The sequence below is a fragment of the Sceloporus occidentalis genome, unplaced genomic scaffold, assembly GCF_023333645.1.
Source record: "Sceloporus occidentalis isolate IW3139 unplaced genomic scaffold, rSceOcc1.0.p SCAF_407, whole genome shotgun sequence".
NCBI lineage: Eukaryota > Metazoa > Chordata > Lepidosauria > Squamata > Phrynosomatidae > Sceloporus > Sceloporus occidentalis.
Window position 1 is genome coordinate 272,608 of NW_028317387.1, and position 17,216 is coordinate 289,823.

Sequence of the window (17,216 nt, forward strand, 5' to 3'; positions counted from 1 at the left end):
TTGGTAAGAATATTTAACCTAGAAATAAGCAATAGGTTGTATCTACAAGTATTTCAAGTTCTTATGCTTGCACCTATTTCAGGTGATTGAAATTATGAAATTTAAAAGATTCTATGCTTATTGGCCACATATGCTGAGAGATGTGCTAACCTATTGTGAAAGATGTTTGCTATGCCCTCAAAATCCAGATTTGGCCTGCCCCCAGCATATTGAGTCCACCAGATTTAGTGAAGCGATGGAAGATACTGTGTGTATAGCCTAGCATGCTTCAAGCGAAGGTGTGGACATTACAAGCAATTTATAGCAAATATTCTGAAGTTTGTGACCATATGTTTTTAGCAACAGCATACCTACGGTAACATATAAAACTCAAATATAGGAACATGGTAATTTAACTGAAAAATGGGCTCATATTAATCAAATTTGTCATCCTAGGCCCAAAACTAAATAGGTAAACAAGACTAGACTGTAAGCTCGTTTGAGCAGGGCCCTCCTCACCTGTTGTCTCTGTTAGTAAATTTGTTATGTTACATACTACTTGTTATGTCCTGTGTACCCATTGTACAGCGCTACGGAATTTGATAGAGCTATATAAAACAATAATAATAATAAACAATGTTATATAACTACTTGTTTTATCCCCTTTGCTACAATGGCTGCAACATTTCTGCGGTGCTCGTGTTTAGTTGTAATTTTCTTCTTTCAGATTTACACAAGTTATATATAAAATATTTTACTCATCTATAAAAACTAATGAGAAAAACTGCTAAATAGATTCTACTATTTGTAAGCTTGCGAGCAGGGCAGCTCTCTCCACCTAACGTCTGTCAATTCTCGTCTTGTCATACCCCTTGAATATATTTACTGTATTAAGCGCTGCGTAAATTGTTGGCGCTATATAAATAAAATATAATTATAATAATATTTGTCCTGAGTTTAGAAATAGCCAATGTTTTTATGCTTTTTTTCTGCACGTTATAGGGCAATAAGTACAAGTAGAGTTTTGCTATTTCAAAACCATTTTTTCCCAAATCTGGTCATTCTGCCCTATGTGCTATTTCAGGTATCTTTAAAGCCGGCCAATAAAATTTACCCTATGAAACCATATATTTTTGAAGACTAGACATCCCAGGGTATTTCAAATGCTAGTATAGTAACTTTTTCAATACACTTATTCTACCACCAGTTCTCAAAGTTTTCGCTAGTATTTTTTGTGTGTCCCCCCCCACACACACACATATTGAAATTTAGGTATGAATTTACAGCTCCTGGTATATGTCACTGTCCCCTCCTGAGTATAGTGATGCATGAGTTTGTCAGGTTGTTTGGGGGCTAAAAGGCCACATTTGGGACATGTGCAATTTTCAAATTGGAAATTAGCATGTAGTCATCCTTCCCCCTGTGTTAATTGGACATTGTTGAACCCGACCAATTCAATTTACCCCATCAAATCATACATTTTTTTTTTAAAGTAGAAACCGCATGGGCATTTCACATGCCAGTATTTTAACTCTTTCCATGCGAGAATTGTTTGTATAGCGCAAATTTTAGGACTTGCTCATAAAAATAATTTATATATACCGCATTGGCTCAAATATAGGCCGCACCTTTAATAAAATTATTATTTTTTTATTTTTATTGTCAATTGGTTACAAATGTATATAAAGAAGTGAGAATAACTTTGAATGTGGTATTAAGTTTGATAATAAGCCACATGATCTTAAACTGAAGATTACATTTTTCTGTAATTAAAGTTTGATATTAATGCCTAGCTGACAAATTTCTATACTAACCATATTCTTTATCTTTCTGTAAAACACACAAGAATATTATTCATGTTTGACATCCTAGCCATTGACTAATGTTTTTCCTTTCCGTTAATAAAAATGTTTTAAAAAAACAAAATCAATGTTAAATAAAGTTTGGTGCTATTTTAAAGAAAAAATACACATTAGTGGAATGGTAAAACAGTATTTTATCTAATTAACAGGAATACATGTATTTTAAAAATTTTGGTATCTACACAGTTTGTCAGCATATGTTATATACAAACAGAAAATCAATAGCCACCACCATCTATGAGGGGATACAGGCATATGGTGAATGACTCAGCTAGTAGACGTAAAGCAGGGCTGGACTGGGAATGAAAAGCAGCCCTGGAAACATTTGGAGACCAGCCCCATATAGTTTATCTCGTGGTCGAGCTCTTATACCCACACGCACCCCTTACACATACCCGAGCCAGAAAGCAAAAGTGTTAAAAGGCCCTAATAAATGAAATACATTGGACATAATGGAATCAAAACATTTGCTACTGCAAACATTTTTAGATTAAAAAGTTCCATTTTATTCAGTGGAACAAAACAATGATCACATTATTCTTGTAAGAAAAGTTTATTTCTTTATTAATTCATGTAAACTATTTTTTCATATTGAAGAAAAACTGTGATTGAGAAAAATACACCGCCACTGTAACATTTCACACCTTGCAGAGGGCCCTGGTTGGAGTCCCAGCTTCAAAAGACCAATCTATCTTTACCTTTTGGCACCATATGCCTATACAATCAAATTAACCCCTCTCATGCTGAAATTGGCATTACCATCTCTACCAGGTACTAAGTCCATGTATGCATTTCACCAGTTGGTGTGACAACCCCCACTTTAAAGACCTAAAGTGGGGGGGAAAGTGCAGCCAATACGGTATATATATACACCAGGGCTCAACAAATCCCAGGCGCCAGGTCACAGCATGGTGCGCACACCGTGCTTTTGTGATGGGGAACCAGCAACAGACTTGCTCAAAAGGGTGGTGCTTCCCCTGCAGGAGCCAGCACCAATATAGAGACAGGGTGAGGGACTATCTTGCCATCTACCACCTCTCTTATACTCCCAGCCACTCCCCCGAGTGTCTGTCTTGACACGCCCCTTCCTTTCCATTCCTGGCCTGCTTCCACTCGCCTGGCCCACCCTGTTTTGCATCTTCTGGAGTTTCTAGCTCTGCTCAAGGTAAGAAGAAGGAGGAGGAGGAAGAAAGCAGCTGTCTGAGAGTGATGGGAGTGAGGGGTAATGTGTAATAGCTAGGTATGATAGGCCTGATACGTGATGCCTAGGTGTGATAGGAGTGAGTTGTGATGTGTAGTGGCTGGGTGCGTGCGGCCCGCCGGACTTCAGTGTGCGGCCCGCGTGAGCAAGGTCAGACTGGCCCTGATCACAGGGCAGCACGGTGTGTGCAAGCCGGCCGCCTAATAAAATTAAAGCGGCCGGCGTGCACACACCGTGGTCTTACCACCTCACCTCGTGGCAACACCACGTGAACGTTTGTTTGCAGACCACGTGCTGCTGAGCAGTAGCGCCTCAGTGAGGCTCTTCGTCCCGTCCCTTTCACCACTTGACACTCCAGGGGGCGGGCTCACAGAAGAGTTCCTCGTGATGGGGAGAGGTCACGTCGGAGGAGAGCGGGGGAAAAAAGAAAAGCGAAAATATAAGTATTTAAAACAAAAAAATAGGGGTTCGAGGAAAAATAAAACTTTGTTAAAAAAAAAAATTCTGGCTCCTAACTTTTTTAGCTGGCTCCTAGATTTTTTTTTGGGGGGGTTACATACACATTGTGAATCAGGTACGAATATACAGCTCCTGGTATATGTCACTGTCAAACACCACCCCAATATGTGTTCAGCAACATCTCCTGAGTACAGTGATATCACATATGCATAGCTTTGGCTGGTTCTTTGGAGGCTAAAGCAGGGCTTGACAAATTTGTTGTGAATCTAGGCGCCAGCTAAAAAAGTAAGGAGCCAGGATTTTTTTTAAAACTAACAGTTGGTCAGAAGTGATCTGATCATCATCAGCCCACTTACTAAACTCACAGCATTTCACCTGGAAGCACCCTGGACTTTCAGGTCAGTGCTGGTTTGTTTTTTTTTTAATTATTTTTTAGATTTTTAACTCTTTCAATGCTGATGTTCCATTGGAGCACAGCATTGACTGATATTTAGTCCCCACATGCTTGTGGGGACAAATGTTAACCCCTGCAATGCCACGAATGTGTCGTACACAATTGTGGCATTGAAGGGGTTAACTCTGCACTGTCGCTCTCATGGAGCGATCGGGCAGCAGGGGAGGGTTGGGGCTGGTCTCCACACTCATGTGGAGACCAATGAACCCTCTCCCCTGTCCCTGAAGCTGCCTCTGGCAGCTGGGACGCAATAGCTGGTCTATAGACCAGCCATTGCAGGGGTGAGTCTCTTTGATGACTGCTGTAGGCTTCCATGCCTACAGGAGTCATAAAAGGGCTTGTGGGGGCTCGTTTTTGCTGGGGGCACCAGCAACAGAGCCCCGTACAAAACGGGAATTAACCCCTAAAATGCCGCGATCGCGAGAATCCAAAATGCAAGTCAGGTCACACGCAAATGGTCGGGGCAGGGTGCAAGGTACGCTGGTCAACATTCATAAAAGGAGGTCTGGTACACGGGTAGATATGAACAGGAATGCTTAGGTATAGAGACAACAATCAGCTTATACTTGAGCACTGATTACTGAGTGAAAGGGGCTTTTATTATTTGAATTTTGCACCAAAATTACATCACACAGAGTACGTGACTCCTTCATTGCCGGCGTCTATCAGCAGCAGGAAGGAGACGGGTCTCCATAGCAACCAAGTGAAGGGGGCGTGCAGAGGGGAAGAGGAAACCCGACGCTGCATTCTGCCGGGGAGAGGGTGAGTAGATTTATGACAGACTCGGGTATGTATAAGGGGTGCGTGTGGGTATAAGAGCTCGACCGCGAGATAAACTATATGGGGCTGGTCTCCAAATGTTTCCAGGGCTGTTTTTCATTCCCAGTCTGGCCCTGCTTTACGTCTACTAGCTGAGTCATTCACCATATGCCTGTATCCCCTCATAGATAGTGGTTGCTTTGATATGCTAAGTGACCACTAGCAGTCAGGAAACCATTTCTTCCAGGGTCATATAAACACAATAATAACTCATAGATTCATAATCAAACCTCCTTTTGTGCGTATCTAGAATGGGGAAAGCACCCCCTACAAGAAGAATACAAACATGGCGAGTACAACGTAAGCCGTTTGGTAGAAATTGCGAAGTCTGTGGTATTCAGTCATAAGTAGTGACATATCTATGGACTTCATAATTTACAAGAAATACCACCTCTGGGCCGGCTTGGAAACACAAGATGAACTGGAAAAGGTATAAATTTAATGAGAGGAAAATGGTCAGTGTGCGTACTAGGGGCCAAGATCAAATTTTGAGCAAGTCGCCATCTTTCCTTGCCGGAGCCCTACGGACAGAAAAACTGTTACTTTACCACTCAGTGAGTAGTCAGTGAGTAGTTTAATTTTATCTGTCTGGTGTAAATCTGTTTATCATCTTTTTTGTATGCACTGTGACTGTTTTTTGTTCATAAGAAATATTCCTTTATTAAGTTCTGCTTGGTAAAGACTTGCGTTACCCGATTAGACCATTTTATTGTAATTTGTAATCACATATTGTGTTAGATTATTTTGGTGTATTTTTTAGTCACATTCACTTGGGGGACCAAGGCACCCCATTTATAAATTGTCTTGGTGATCGCAGCATTATTTTGATATTAGTTATATCATTATAGTTAATTGTGGGTGGTATTAAGGGTGGATATTTGTATCACTATTTCCAGTCTAGGGCGGGCAGACAGACAGTGAACTTTAACTCTTTTACCACCAGAACCAGGTCACACGCATGCTTGGAGTAGGGTGTGTTCGTGACAACTATCATGGTTAAACTAACTGCTTCCACGCTATCAATTATCAAAGTCTCTGAAGACACTATTTACCAAGGTTGAAAGCACCTTACGTGTGGCTAACACAGATCTATAAAAAGGGAAGTAGAGATGAACGATGCATTACAAAATCAGAATATTTCCATCATCTCAGATTTAAAATTCATATTGGATCAAAAGTAATCATATCATCCAAACAACCATAAGAAAAGGTCCCTGGTGGATATCTTCAACTCTTCACCGTAATAATCACCATAATAAAGTGCTGTCTGAATTTAATTGGATGGATAAATTAAAGATGATACTCTCGGTATTTATGTTTTGTAAACCAAGGAACAGCTGCTCCTGCATTTCATAGGGTAGGGCAACTAGCTGGACCGTAACATAGGATGAATAATTAGATTATGTGCCATTGCTAAATGTATTCCAACTTCTAGACCACACACTTCTACGTATATTCTGGGATGATATGATCTAGTAAAGGAGATTATGTCATTACTGTGTCATTACTTAGATAGCATCTGCTGGTAATTCAATTCTCAGGATTGTTTAGCACCTTAAAGATGACAGGTTGGTACTCAATTTATAAAATTCTCCCTTCTTAGAGATTAGTTAGGGTATTCTTATTCTCCCTCAAACATCTGAGGACATATCTTACCAATATTGGTCATAAAGAATATGTAAGACTCTGTTTAGGGTTGGGGAAAGGCAATCAAGAGGCCAAACAAACTTGTGATCCATATTTTCCTATATTGCTATTTTATCCATTGGATATGGTATACGATAACATACAGTGATCCGTATACAGATTTGTTGATTTGTAACCCTCTATCCATTTCCAAATTTATTTTAATATAGTTGCATATAGACAACCCTGATAATAAAATGATCCCGCCAAAATTTGAATATTAAGGGGGAAAAAAAGAGTCTGAATGTAAGAAAAAAGTTTTACTTGTAAATATTAATTCCCATGTAAACACTTTTTTTCAAATAAAAAACTATGATTAAGAAAATGCATTTCTTGTTTTTATTTCCTTTTATTTGCTAACCTGCCCCCTGATATGTCACTCTGTCCCACTTCCAGACTTACCAATGCATCCCCGTGCTTCAGACTCCCTGGTGTCCAGTGGGAGCACCCGGTGATAGTCTGCACGACTTGCATAGACAACCTCCGCTGCTACCAAGCACTTCCGCCAGGGAAGGTCATGTCACGCCGGTGGTCTGTCATGGAAGCCCTAGCGGAAGTGCTGGGCAGCAGCGGAGGTTGTCTGCGTGCAGGGGATCTAGATCTTAGTCGTATAGTCAGACCTTAATATGAAGTCGGATTTTGTGTTTTTATTTGCCAACCAGCCCCCAGTTATGCACATCTGCCCCCAGATATGCCTTATACCCCTTATATGCCACTCTGCCCCCAGATATGTTACTCTGACCTCAGATATGTCACTGTCTCCTAGATATGCCTCTTAACTGCCTATTTGCCACTCTGCCCCCCAGATATGCCTTATACCCCCCTATATGCCACTCTGCCACTGAAGGAATAGTATCCATCCTCCAAAAATAAGTGACCTTGTACAGGAGGATTTGTTTAAGATATAAAAATGTATACATTTTTGTTGTGTACAAAACCCCTTTGTACTATCATACACTTACACTCTTCTTGGCGGAAGGTTCGTTTTGAGGCAAGGATCCTGATGCAAGAAACGGTGAGCTTGCTGGGGTACAAAGTTCTGGAAACGGATTTGGGATTGCCGGTAAAGATGAGGTACGTAGCTGTTCCTCTTGTAGACGCCTTATGGAGGAAAACAAAAATATTGCATTATTTTTTTCCCTTTACCAACAAATTGATATTTGCCTGTAGTATTGTACGCAAGGCGTGTCATCATGCTACTACATACCCATAATATACACTTTACAGAGAAATGAAGGCTACATTTGATATGGCATAATTTTATATTTAAAAATTACTACACCTATTTAATTGCTTAACACAAATAGCTAGTCAGCCAATCACATGGCAGCAACTCCAAGACAACTTGTTAAAGTTCAGAAGCATCAGAATGGGGAAGAAAGTGGTTTTAAGTGACTTTGAATGTGGCATGGTTATTGGTGCCAGACTGGCTGGTTTGAGTATTTTAGTAATGTTACAGGCCCCAGTAGACGTATGATTAAGGATTTAACTATGCAGGACTAGTATATTACCTAAGATGTTTTTATGTTATAAGATTAGAATGTTTTGGCTATTCTGTAAAAACGATCAACAGCTTGGCCTTGGTAATTTTCCTCTGATTTTTTTTCTGACCGTTTGTACCATTTTTGAGGTAGCGATACGCAGGTCTATTTATTATACTTTATATCTATATATATGCAGATCTTTGTTTATAATGCGGGGCAGACCGAGAGACAGAAGCTAGACTTCATATGGAGACTGGCTGGTATGTTTACTTTTAATGCATATAAATTTTAATAGGCATTCTATTTTACACTCACATTGCTTAATTTTGGATTTATGTAATATTTGTGATCTTTAATAAATAAGTAATTACGATATTGAATTCTCGGTCCTCTCTTATAATTGACCAATCCCGTTCCCGGGATCAAAAAATACCCTTATTATAACCCCACCCTAAAACATGACTTTTATTAATATGTTTATTAAAAGGTATAACCAAAAAAAAAGATTTTTAAAAACACCAGTATCACCAGTCCTACTATAAAAGGTATACGTCACAGTAACATAAGCTGTGTAACACTAATATTAGGTCGTACATACTGTTGATGGCTGCAGTCCTAACAACAGAAATAATTCAATTATGACCAGTGACAGAGGCTAATTAAAAACTCAGACAAGTAGCCCCCCTGACATGTTTCGCTCCTCAGAGCTTCATCAGAGGTCTGGGCTAATGGCTTCCAAAATGGAGACTGTTTGGCCTTATATCTCCTTTGTTAGTGACATCACGGATTCGGGGAGGGAACAATCATATCCAATAGTTACCGATGTATTAGATGTGTTGCCAGATCCAGCCAATTGCTTTAAAGGTGACTAAGCATGACATCACCCACATAGTCCAATAGAATTCCATATACATGATGGGCAGTGGTTCTCTCCAATTCCCAAAGGTGAGCAGTCAAAGAAATTGACTGACAGTTATTCTCACCAATCATAGATGTTCCTTTCTACTCAGAACCACTCCTATTACTAGATGCAAATTGCCGGGCAGCACAGTGGCCCAGTGGCCTACACCGTTGCCCTGCAGCACTGGGGTCCAGGGTTCAAATCCCACAACGGACACCAAAAAACACCAAGGCACCACATCCAAAAAACACCAGTGCAAATTTACATCATTTTGGCATATTTACCGTACATAGTTATACCCTTCACAATTGAATAATTCCCTTCCCAAATATCCCTATCACAATGTAAGTCTCCATAATATGGTCATACCTCCATATAAAATAAGTAAATCATTATCAGATAATCAGTATTACAATTAATCAGAGTCCTATTATTTAGAATCTACAAATAGGCTGAGAAGGAGAAACCTTCATTTAAACCTAGAGGACTCAAACGTTTGAGTCTATAGATCCACTTGTCTTCCTCTTTTAATAGTAATCGATCCAGATTCCCTTTTCGTGGACCAAGTTTAAGTTGAGCGATACCCCAAAACCTCAGAGACTCTAGATCTCCACCATGGAAAAAATTAACATGACGGGCCAAAGATGTTTCTTCTTTCCTCCTAATCGTGCCCAGATGTTGGGATATACGTCTACGGAACTCTTGGATGGTTTTCCCTATGTACAATTTATCACAGCTACATTTAGCAGCATATACAATTCCCTTACTTTTACAATTTATGAATTGTCTGACTTCATAATTCCTGCCATCCACGGGATTCCGAAATGTTTTTACAGTAGGTAGATATTTGCAAAAGCTACAGTTCCCACATGAATGTGAACCAACCAGTTGGGATTTCAACCACGTTCCTTTCTCTTTTTTATCAGTCATAAAATCACTATGTACAAGCATGTCTTTAAGGTTAGGGCCACGTCTATATGTAATCATTGGTCTATTTCCGATTACATCTTTTAGGTCTGGATCAATGGTCAGTAATCTCCAGTGCCTCTTAAAAATCATTGACACCTCAGTAGAGTAACAGTCATAAGTTCCAATGCACCGTATCACTTGTGGGGAACCATTGTCTACCTTGTCTTCATGGAGTGCCCGATCTCTGCTGGTATATTTTGCCTTTCTAAATGCTTTCTTTAAACAGTTGATGGGGTATCCCTTAGCCATGAATCTAGACTTCTCACATTCCTTTTGGAAAGTGGATTCCTCAGAGCAGTTTCTCCATGCTCTGAGGTATTGTCCTACAGGTATTCCTCTTCGTAGTGGTTCTGGATGACAACTAGTCCAATGGAGCAGATTATTGGTAGAAGTGGGTTTTCTATAGATGTCAGTCTGTATTTTCAGACCGTCATCTATATAGATAGTCATGCCAAGGAAATTGATCTTTCTTGTCTGAAGTTCATGCGTGAACTTCATCCCGATGGTGGTATTATTATTGAGAATATCAACAAAATCCAAAAAAAAGTGCAGGATCCCCATCCCAAAAAATCAAAATATCGTCAATGTACCACCCCCAGAATAAAATGTGACTAGTGTAAAATAATAAATCATCATTAAAAACTTGCTCGTGCTCCCACCACCCCAGAAATAAATTAGCATAAGTGGGCGCACATGTGCTCCCCATGGCGGTACCCCTAATCTGGTGATAAAAGGTGGAATCAAACAAGAAAAAATTGTGCGTGAGTACAAACCGTAGTAATGTGAGGACAAAAAAATTATGTTCCCCAAAGATAATACTTCTAGTGTTCAAATAACTCTTCACTGCTTGAATCCCTAAATCGTGCTGGATATTAGTGTACAAAGATTCTACATCAAGACTTGCCAAAAGTGTGGTGTTAGTGACTGTGATATCGGTAATTTTCTTCACCGTATCTTTGGTATCCCGTAAAAATGAGGGTAAAGTGTTCACAAAAGAAGAAAGGATCTTGTCAACATAAATACTGGCCCCTTGTGTCAGGCTATCATTGCCCGACACAATAGGCCTCCCTTTCATCGGAAAAGTGTTCTTATGCACTTTTGGGAGTGCATAAAATGTAGCCAAAGTAGGTGATAAATTTAGAATAAACTTATACTCATCAGTAGAAATCAATTTCATTGACATAGCATCATCTAGGATACCCCTTAACTCCTGCAGAAAATCGACGGTAGGATTATTGGGCAAGACAGTATATGTATCAGAATCATCCAGCAGATTCTTAACCATAGAAACATAATCGGACTTTTCCATGAGGACAATATTGCCCCCTTTATCACTTGGTTTTACAACCACATTATCCAGACTTCTTAGCTCAACCAAAGCTGATTGTTCACCAATAGTCAGATTTGAATGAATCCTATCCTTCCTGGGATGTAACTTCTTAATATCCTCCATGACAAGAGTCACGAAAGTCTCAACATTAGGATACTGTGAGATACTTGGTGTAAATTGTGACCGCGGTTTTAAATTTGTTTGGGATGTCAATGCAACCAATTCAGTCCCCTCATTCTCTCTCAAGAGGCTATCCAGAACCCCAATCGCTTCTGATTCTCTGTCCCTTAAAAATCTAATATCCTGTTCCCTGTTGGTATGCCACTTATGTAGGGCCAGTTTTCTGGCAAATAGATGAATATCTTTTGCCCACATAAACTCATTGAAATTAGGAACCGGAGTAAAGGATAAACCCTTTCTGAGAACACTTATTTGGTCCTCAGTTAATTGATGGGATGATAAATTAAAGATCCGTAGGGAGGAATCACTATCTTGATTCCCTCCAATAATATCATCATAGCCGTGACCTATATGGAGGGAAGGGGGTTGGTCATCCCTAAAAAAATGAAAAGAGGGTACAGGGGCTCCGGTATGTTGGGAGGATTGTACCCCTGCATACACATTTTGTGACATTGGTAAGGGTTGACTGGCTAAATGTGAGGTCTGGTGTGATGTTGGATGAACCATAGGTCATAATTGAATTATTTCTGTTGTTAGGACTGCAGCCATCAACAGTATGTACGACCTAATATTAGTGTTACACAGCTTATGTTACTGTGACGTATACCTTTTATAGTAGGACTGGCGACACTGGTGTTTTTAAAAATCTTTTTTTTTGGTTATATACCTTTTAATAAACATATTAATAAAAGTCATGTTTTAGGGTGGGGTTATAATAAGGGTATTTTTTGATCCCGGGAACGGGATTGGTTTATTTGTAGTTGTAATTTACCCTTGTCCCCGCTGGGGCATTATTTTGGAATTCTCTCTTATAATTGTGCTCACTTATTGAATGTGAGACCTATCCACATGCATAAAATTGAGATTTGGTAATTTATCACTTAGGGTGGAGAATAACCTCTTCTTAAGACATTATACGGGAGGAAAGGTGTGAACCCATCACATTTTCTTACCGGAGTCCTGATATACAGCGATTAAATATATTATGCAGATCGCAACAAGGCAGAGATGTACAAAATGATGAAGTTTTAGCACTTGAAAAACAGTATGGTCCCTGGGGATCAGGAGCTAGATACTGCTTAACTGATGAACTGTTAGGACCAAATAGAGTTGCTTTGCAAACTTCTACATTTGAGTTTGAGGGTATTGATTTTAATTCTGCTCGGCATACCATTGTTAATCTGATCTACGATGAATGTCAGATCATTTTAGGAAGGGCCATATGTCCAGAGTGAGAGGTGGGGTACACCCCGTTCTAAATTATATTCACCAGTTAAGAAGGAGGAATAACCTCCACTGGTGTCTAATACTCGGCTAGGGAGAGAACAGTTATTAAGAGAACTGAATCTGGTCACTGCCACTTTAGAGCAGATACTAATTCGATGAGCTTGGAATGTGTAAGGAGTGTTGGGGTTGGAGCACAGTGCAGAGACACACCAGAAAAAATTGCAGATGCAAAACCAGGATATAGTGCAACAGCAAAGATTTATTCACTGAGCAGTAATAAAGGGCAAAAACAGTACTGTACAGCAATCCATGGTCTGGGTTAGAGAGAATCAGCAAAGTCCGTTAAGCAAGCCACGGTCAAAGTCTGTAGAATCCAAAAAACTAGTATCCAGCAAACAGGTTAGGGAGTATAGTAGGGAACTTGAACAATCAAGCAATGATGGTATAGGGCTGCAGATTTAAATAGCCTGGCAAAGCCTGACTCCTCCCCTCAGCCCTCCTTCTCCTATGTGCTTCATTAATGGTGCCTGTCAGTCAACACTTTACCCTGTCCCCAGTCTGCCCACCTGGGTCACTGAACCACAGGACTCGCCTCCCCGCCATCACTCTCCTCCCGACGCCTTCCCTATGCGTCGTGCGCTGCAACAGTTCGTAGATGTGGTCCGCGGACGAAGACATCGGTGGAGTCCCCACCAGGTGAAGATACTCGCGGATGGTGGGGATGGCAGGTAAGTCCCTGACCAAATGTGTCTTAGCTTTCATTAGAGACTACAGGAGGAATTCCTATGTCTAACAGTAAGGCAGCTGTGGGTCAGGTTCCATCACATACTAAAGAGATTCCCCTATGGCTTAATGACGGAACACACTAATTAGATGGGGTATTTCCTAGACCTACATCTGCACAGAAAGAAGCCTTAATTAATGCTTTGCTACCTCCTGGTTTGTCTATTACACTCCAGGAAGCTAATGATTGGAATTCCATAGTGAGTACTTTGTATGAAAAGACTCATGGAAAAGTTACTGTGGCTTCTTTAGCTGACACATTAGCACAGGCCCACAGGCATTGTTGCAGCATATTCTTTGGGGTTGAGATTTACTCAAAATATTCATGAGATAGTTTGGGGCTGTTTAAAGTCCCTTATAAGGGGACAAGGACTTATATTAGATTGAGAAAGACAGGTTGAAAGACTTTCTAAAGAGGAACGTCGTGAAATAATAAAACATACCTATACTCTTTTAGGCAAGGATTTAACTGGTGAAGGGACATACAGTAATAGACAGAAGACAGAAGAAAAAAGGGGAAAAAAATGCTAGACAGTGACTCACACAGACATGCAAGGTCAAAGCTTCAAGCAGTACACAGAGAAGTGACGGAAAGTGAGCACAGAAGGGATTTATGTAATTTTTGTGATCTTTAATATATAAGTAATTACTATATTGAAATTTCACAATTTCATTTATTCAATGTGAGACCTATCCACATATATAAAATTAAGATTTGGTATATTTTTACTTAGGGTGGAGAATAACCTCTTGTTAAGGCATTATATGAGAGGAAAGGTGTGAACCCATCACAGTAACTGCTGATCTACTGAGAATTTCACGCACAACCATCTCTAGGGTTTACAGAGAATGATCCAAAAAAGAAAGAATATCCAATGAGCGGCAGTTATGTGGATGAACATGCCTTGTTGATGTCAGGTCAGAGGAAAATGGGCAGACTGGCTCGAGATGACAGTAACTAAAATAACCACTCGTTATGAAGAATACCATCTCTGAACATACAACACGAGATTAGCTACAGCAGCAGAAGACCACACAGGGCGCCACTCATGTCAGCCAAGAACAGGAAACTGATGCTACAATTCACACAGGGTCAGACATCTTAAACAACATCAAAGCATGGATCCATCCTGCTTTGTTCAGGGTGGTGGTGGAGTTATGGTGTGGGGGACATTTTCTTGACACATTTTGGGCCCCTTAATACCAATCAAGCATCATTTAAACGTGACAGCCAATACTAGAGTATTGTTGGTGACCATGTCCATTCCATTATGACCACAATGTACCCATCTTCTGATGGCTACTTCCAGCAGGATAATGCACTGTCACCATCATCTCAAACTGGTTTCTTGAACATGACAATGAGTTCACTGTACTCCAATGGCTTCCACAGATCTCAATCCAATAGATCACCTTTGGTATGTGGGGGGACGGGAGATTTGCATCATGAATGCCACCCCAACCCTCTTCTTATCTGCAACTACCCACTAAACAGGACCTAGAAGACATGTATTCTGAGCTACCATCATTCATTAAAGATGAGCTTTGTAATAACATTCACTATTAAATAGGCTCTAGAAATAATGTGGCTGTCACAAACACGAGACAGTGGGGAGCAGGGCCAGCCCAAGACATTGTGCTGCCTGGGGCAAAGTGTGAAATGCTGCCCCACCCCCTCCAGGGGAAAAAGTGCAGCAAAAACTGTCCTACATCTATTATGTCATATCATAATAGTTAAAAATAAAATTAGGAAGTGATAATTTACATGCAACAGCACCTTGTCTGTATGCAAAATTATATGAAATACCATTATATTCAATGTAAAACTGCAAACTCCATATTTTTATATAGCTTTATTTATATAGTTTAAATAGATTTATTAAATAGCAAAGCAGTTTGTCGTTAATAACAACAATATTGCAATCAACTATATAGCTCCTACAATTATTTTTTAATAAATATAGCTTTATTTATATAACAGTATTTGTATAACAGTTTAAATAGTTTTAATAAATAGCATTTTTCATTAACAGACATTAACTATCACAACAATATTGCAATCAACTATATATCAATCAACTCAAATCGGTGCTTTCCCTGCCTTCTTGGCTGCAAATATAGACATTGCTTCCTTCAGGTGTATATTTTTGGCTAATTTGTGTTCAATTGAAATTGTTGCCAGGCCCACCAACCTTTCTTGCGTCATTGTGGAGCGCAGGTATGTTTTTATTAGCTTCAGCTTTGAGAAGCTTCGCTCTCCACTAGCAACGGTTACAGGAAGTGTTAGCAGTATGCGCAGTGCAATGAAGGCATTTGGAAAGAGGGCAGTCAAATTGTTTGTGCAGATATACTCCAGCACACCCTTGGGAGACAAGTCTGAAGGGATATATTTTTAAATTGCTCTCAGTTCATCATTGAGATCAGTCGAGTCAACATCCCACATGTTCTCATGGGACAAAACTATTTCCAATTCTTTACACTGCTGGAGTAGGTCTTCAGGTATTGCTTCTTTGAGCTTTGGAATGTTGTAGAGAACCCCAAAGACATTGCTGTGTTCGTGTCGCTGCAAAAAAAAAAAAAAACATTCTCCCAGTGACTGGATAGCACAGTCTAGAACTTGCTAAAAAAAAAAATAACTTTCAACTGTTGTTTTGGATCGCTGATACATTCATCCTCTGCCTCATAATCAATAAGGGTCCTTCTGCGGCTAGCCCGTTCTTCTGCCATCTTTTGTGCACTTTTCAACACATTTTCATATTCCTCATCTGATCGATAAGTCTGTAGAAATGCCTTTGTCATGTCAAGTTGTTGAACTGCCGCAGAAATATCACATCAATCCGTTGCAGTCTTTTGCTTACGATGTTTACATGGAAGAGTACATCTTGCCACAACACTAGACCACATAGAAATTTTAAACTGCATATATTCCTTGTGATTCCTCTCCCTTCTGCCAGTGTTTTGCCACGAGCTGCTCCTGTTAAACCAGCATCCTCCATAACCGCAGTTAGGGCATCATACATTTTCCCAATCTGGTTTCGGATAGCCTTTACTGCTTCCACGCGACTCTCCCATCGTGTGGTACCACTGTAATATGTGAATGTCCAAGATGTTGTTTGAGGATTTGCCAACGGTAGGTAGATGCAGAGAAGAATACATACACACTTTGTATCACATTAAAGAACTCTGAAGCTTCGGGACATGCAGAGGCAGCATCGCTGATTACAAAGTTCAATGAACGGGAACTGCAAGGGACAAAAAAAGGCTCTGGGATTTAACACCCGCACTCGTGTTTGTACACCGCAGTTTTTTCCCTTCACGTTGGCTCCATTGTCATATCCCTGTCCTCTCATATGCTTAAGGTTAACTTCCATTTCTTCCAGCTTCTCAAGAAGTATGTTTGTCATGCCAGATCCTGTTGTATCATCTATATATCGATGAACCCCAAAAAATGTTCTCCAACATTTACACCTGAGTCTGTTGCCGTTACAAAACGGACCATTAAAGTCATTTGTTCAGAATGGCTTATATCAGGTGTACAGTCCAAAATTACTATTTAATTTCTTTTAATATTTTGCAGCATTCAGGTTTGCCAGAATTGTCTCTTTGATTTGCCCTGCCAGTAACTGGATGATTTTGTTTTGAACAGTCTTAACAAGATAGTGAATGTGGGTTTCTTTACTGGTTACTCTTCTGAGATGTTCCTTTAGGACTGGGTCAAACTCTTCCATCAACTCCACCATTTTAAGAAAATTACCATTGTTGGGCACAAACAGCTAGGTTTTGAGTAGCAAGGACTCTAACAATGGCAATGAGCCTTTTTAGAACATTTTCCCAGTGATAAGTTTCAGAATCAATCTTCTCTTTGTGTTTTGCATCTATGGT

The 17,216-nt window shown here is 40.0% G+C and overlaps 1 protein-coding gene across 3 annotated transcripts in view; it reads right to left on the minus strand.

Moving 5' to 3' along the window:
- GRB10 (growth factor receptor bound protein 10) overlaps window positions 1–17,216 on the minus strand; it is a 111,382-nt gene that overhangs the window by 71,820 nt on the left and 22,346 nt on the right. For all 3 annotated transcript variants that reach the window (XM_089506657.1, XM_089506656.1, XM_089506658.1), the window contains exon 2: window positions 7,423–7,561. In XM_089506657.1, coding sequence (XP_089362783.1) covers window positions 7,423–7,561 — 139 coding nt within the window. The remainder of the gene's footprint in view (window positions 1–7,422; window positions 7,562–17,216) is intronic.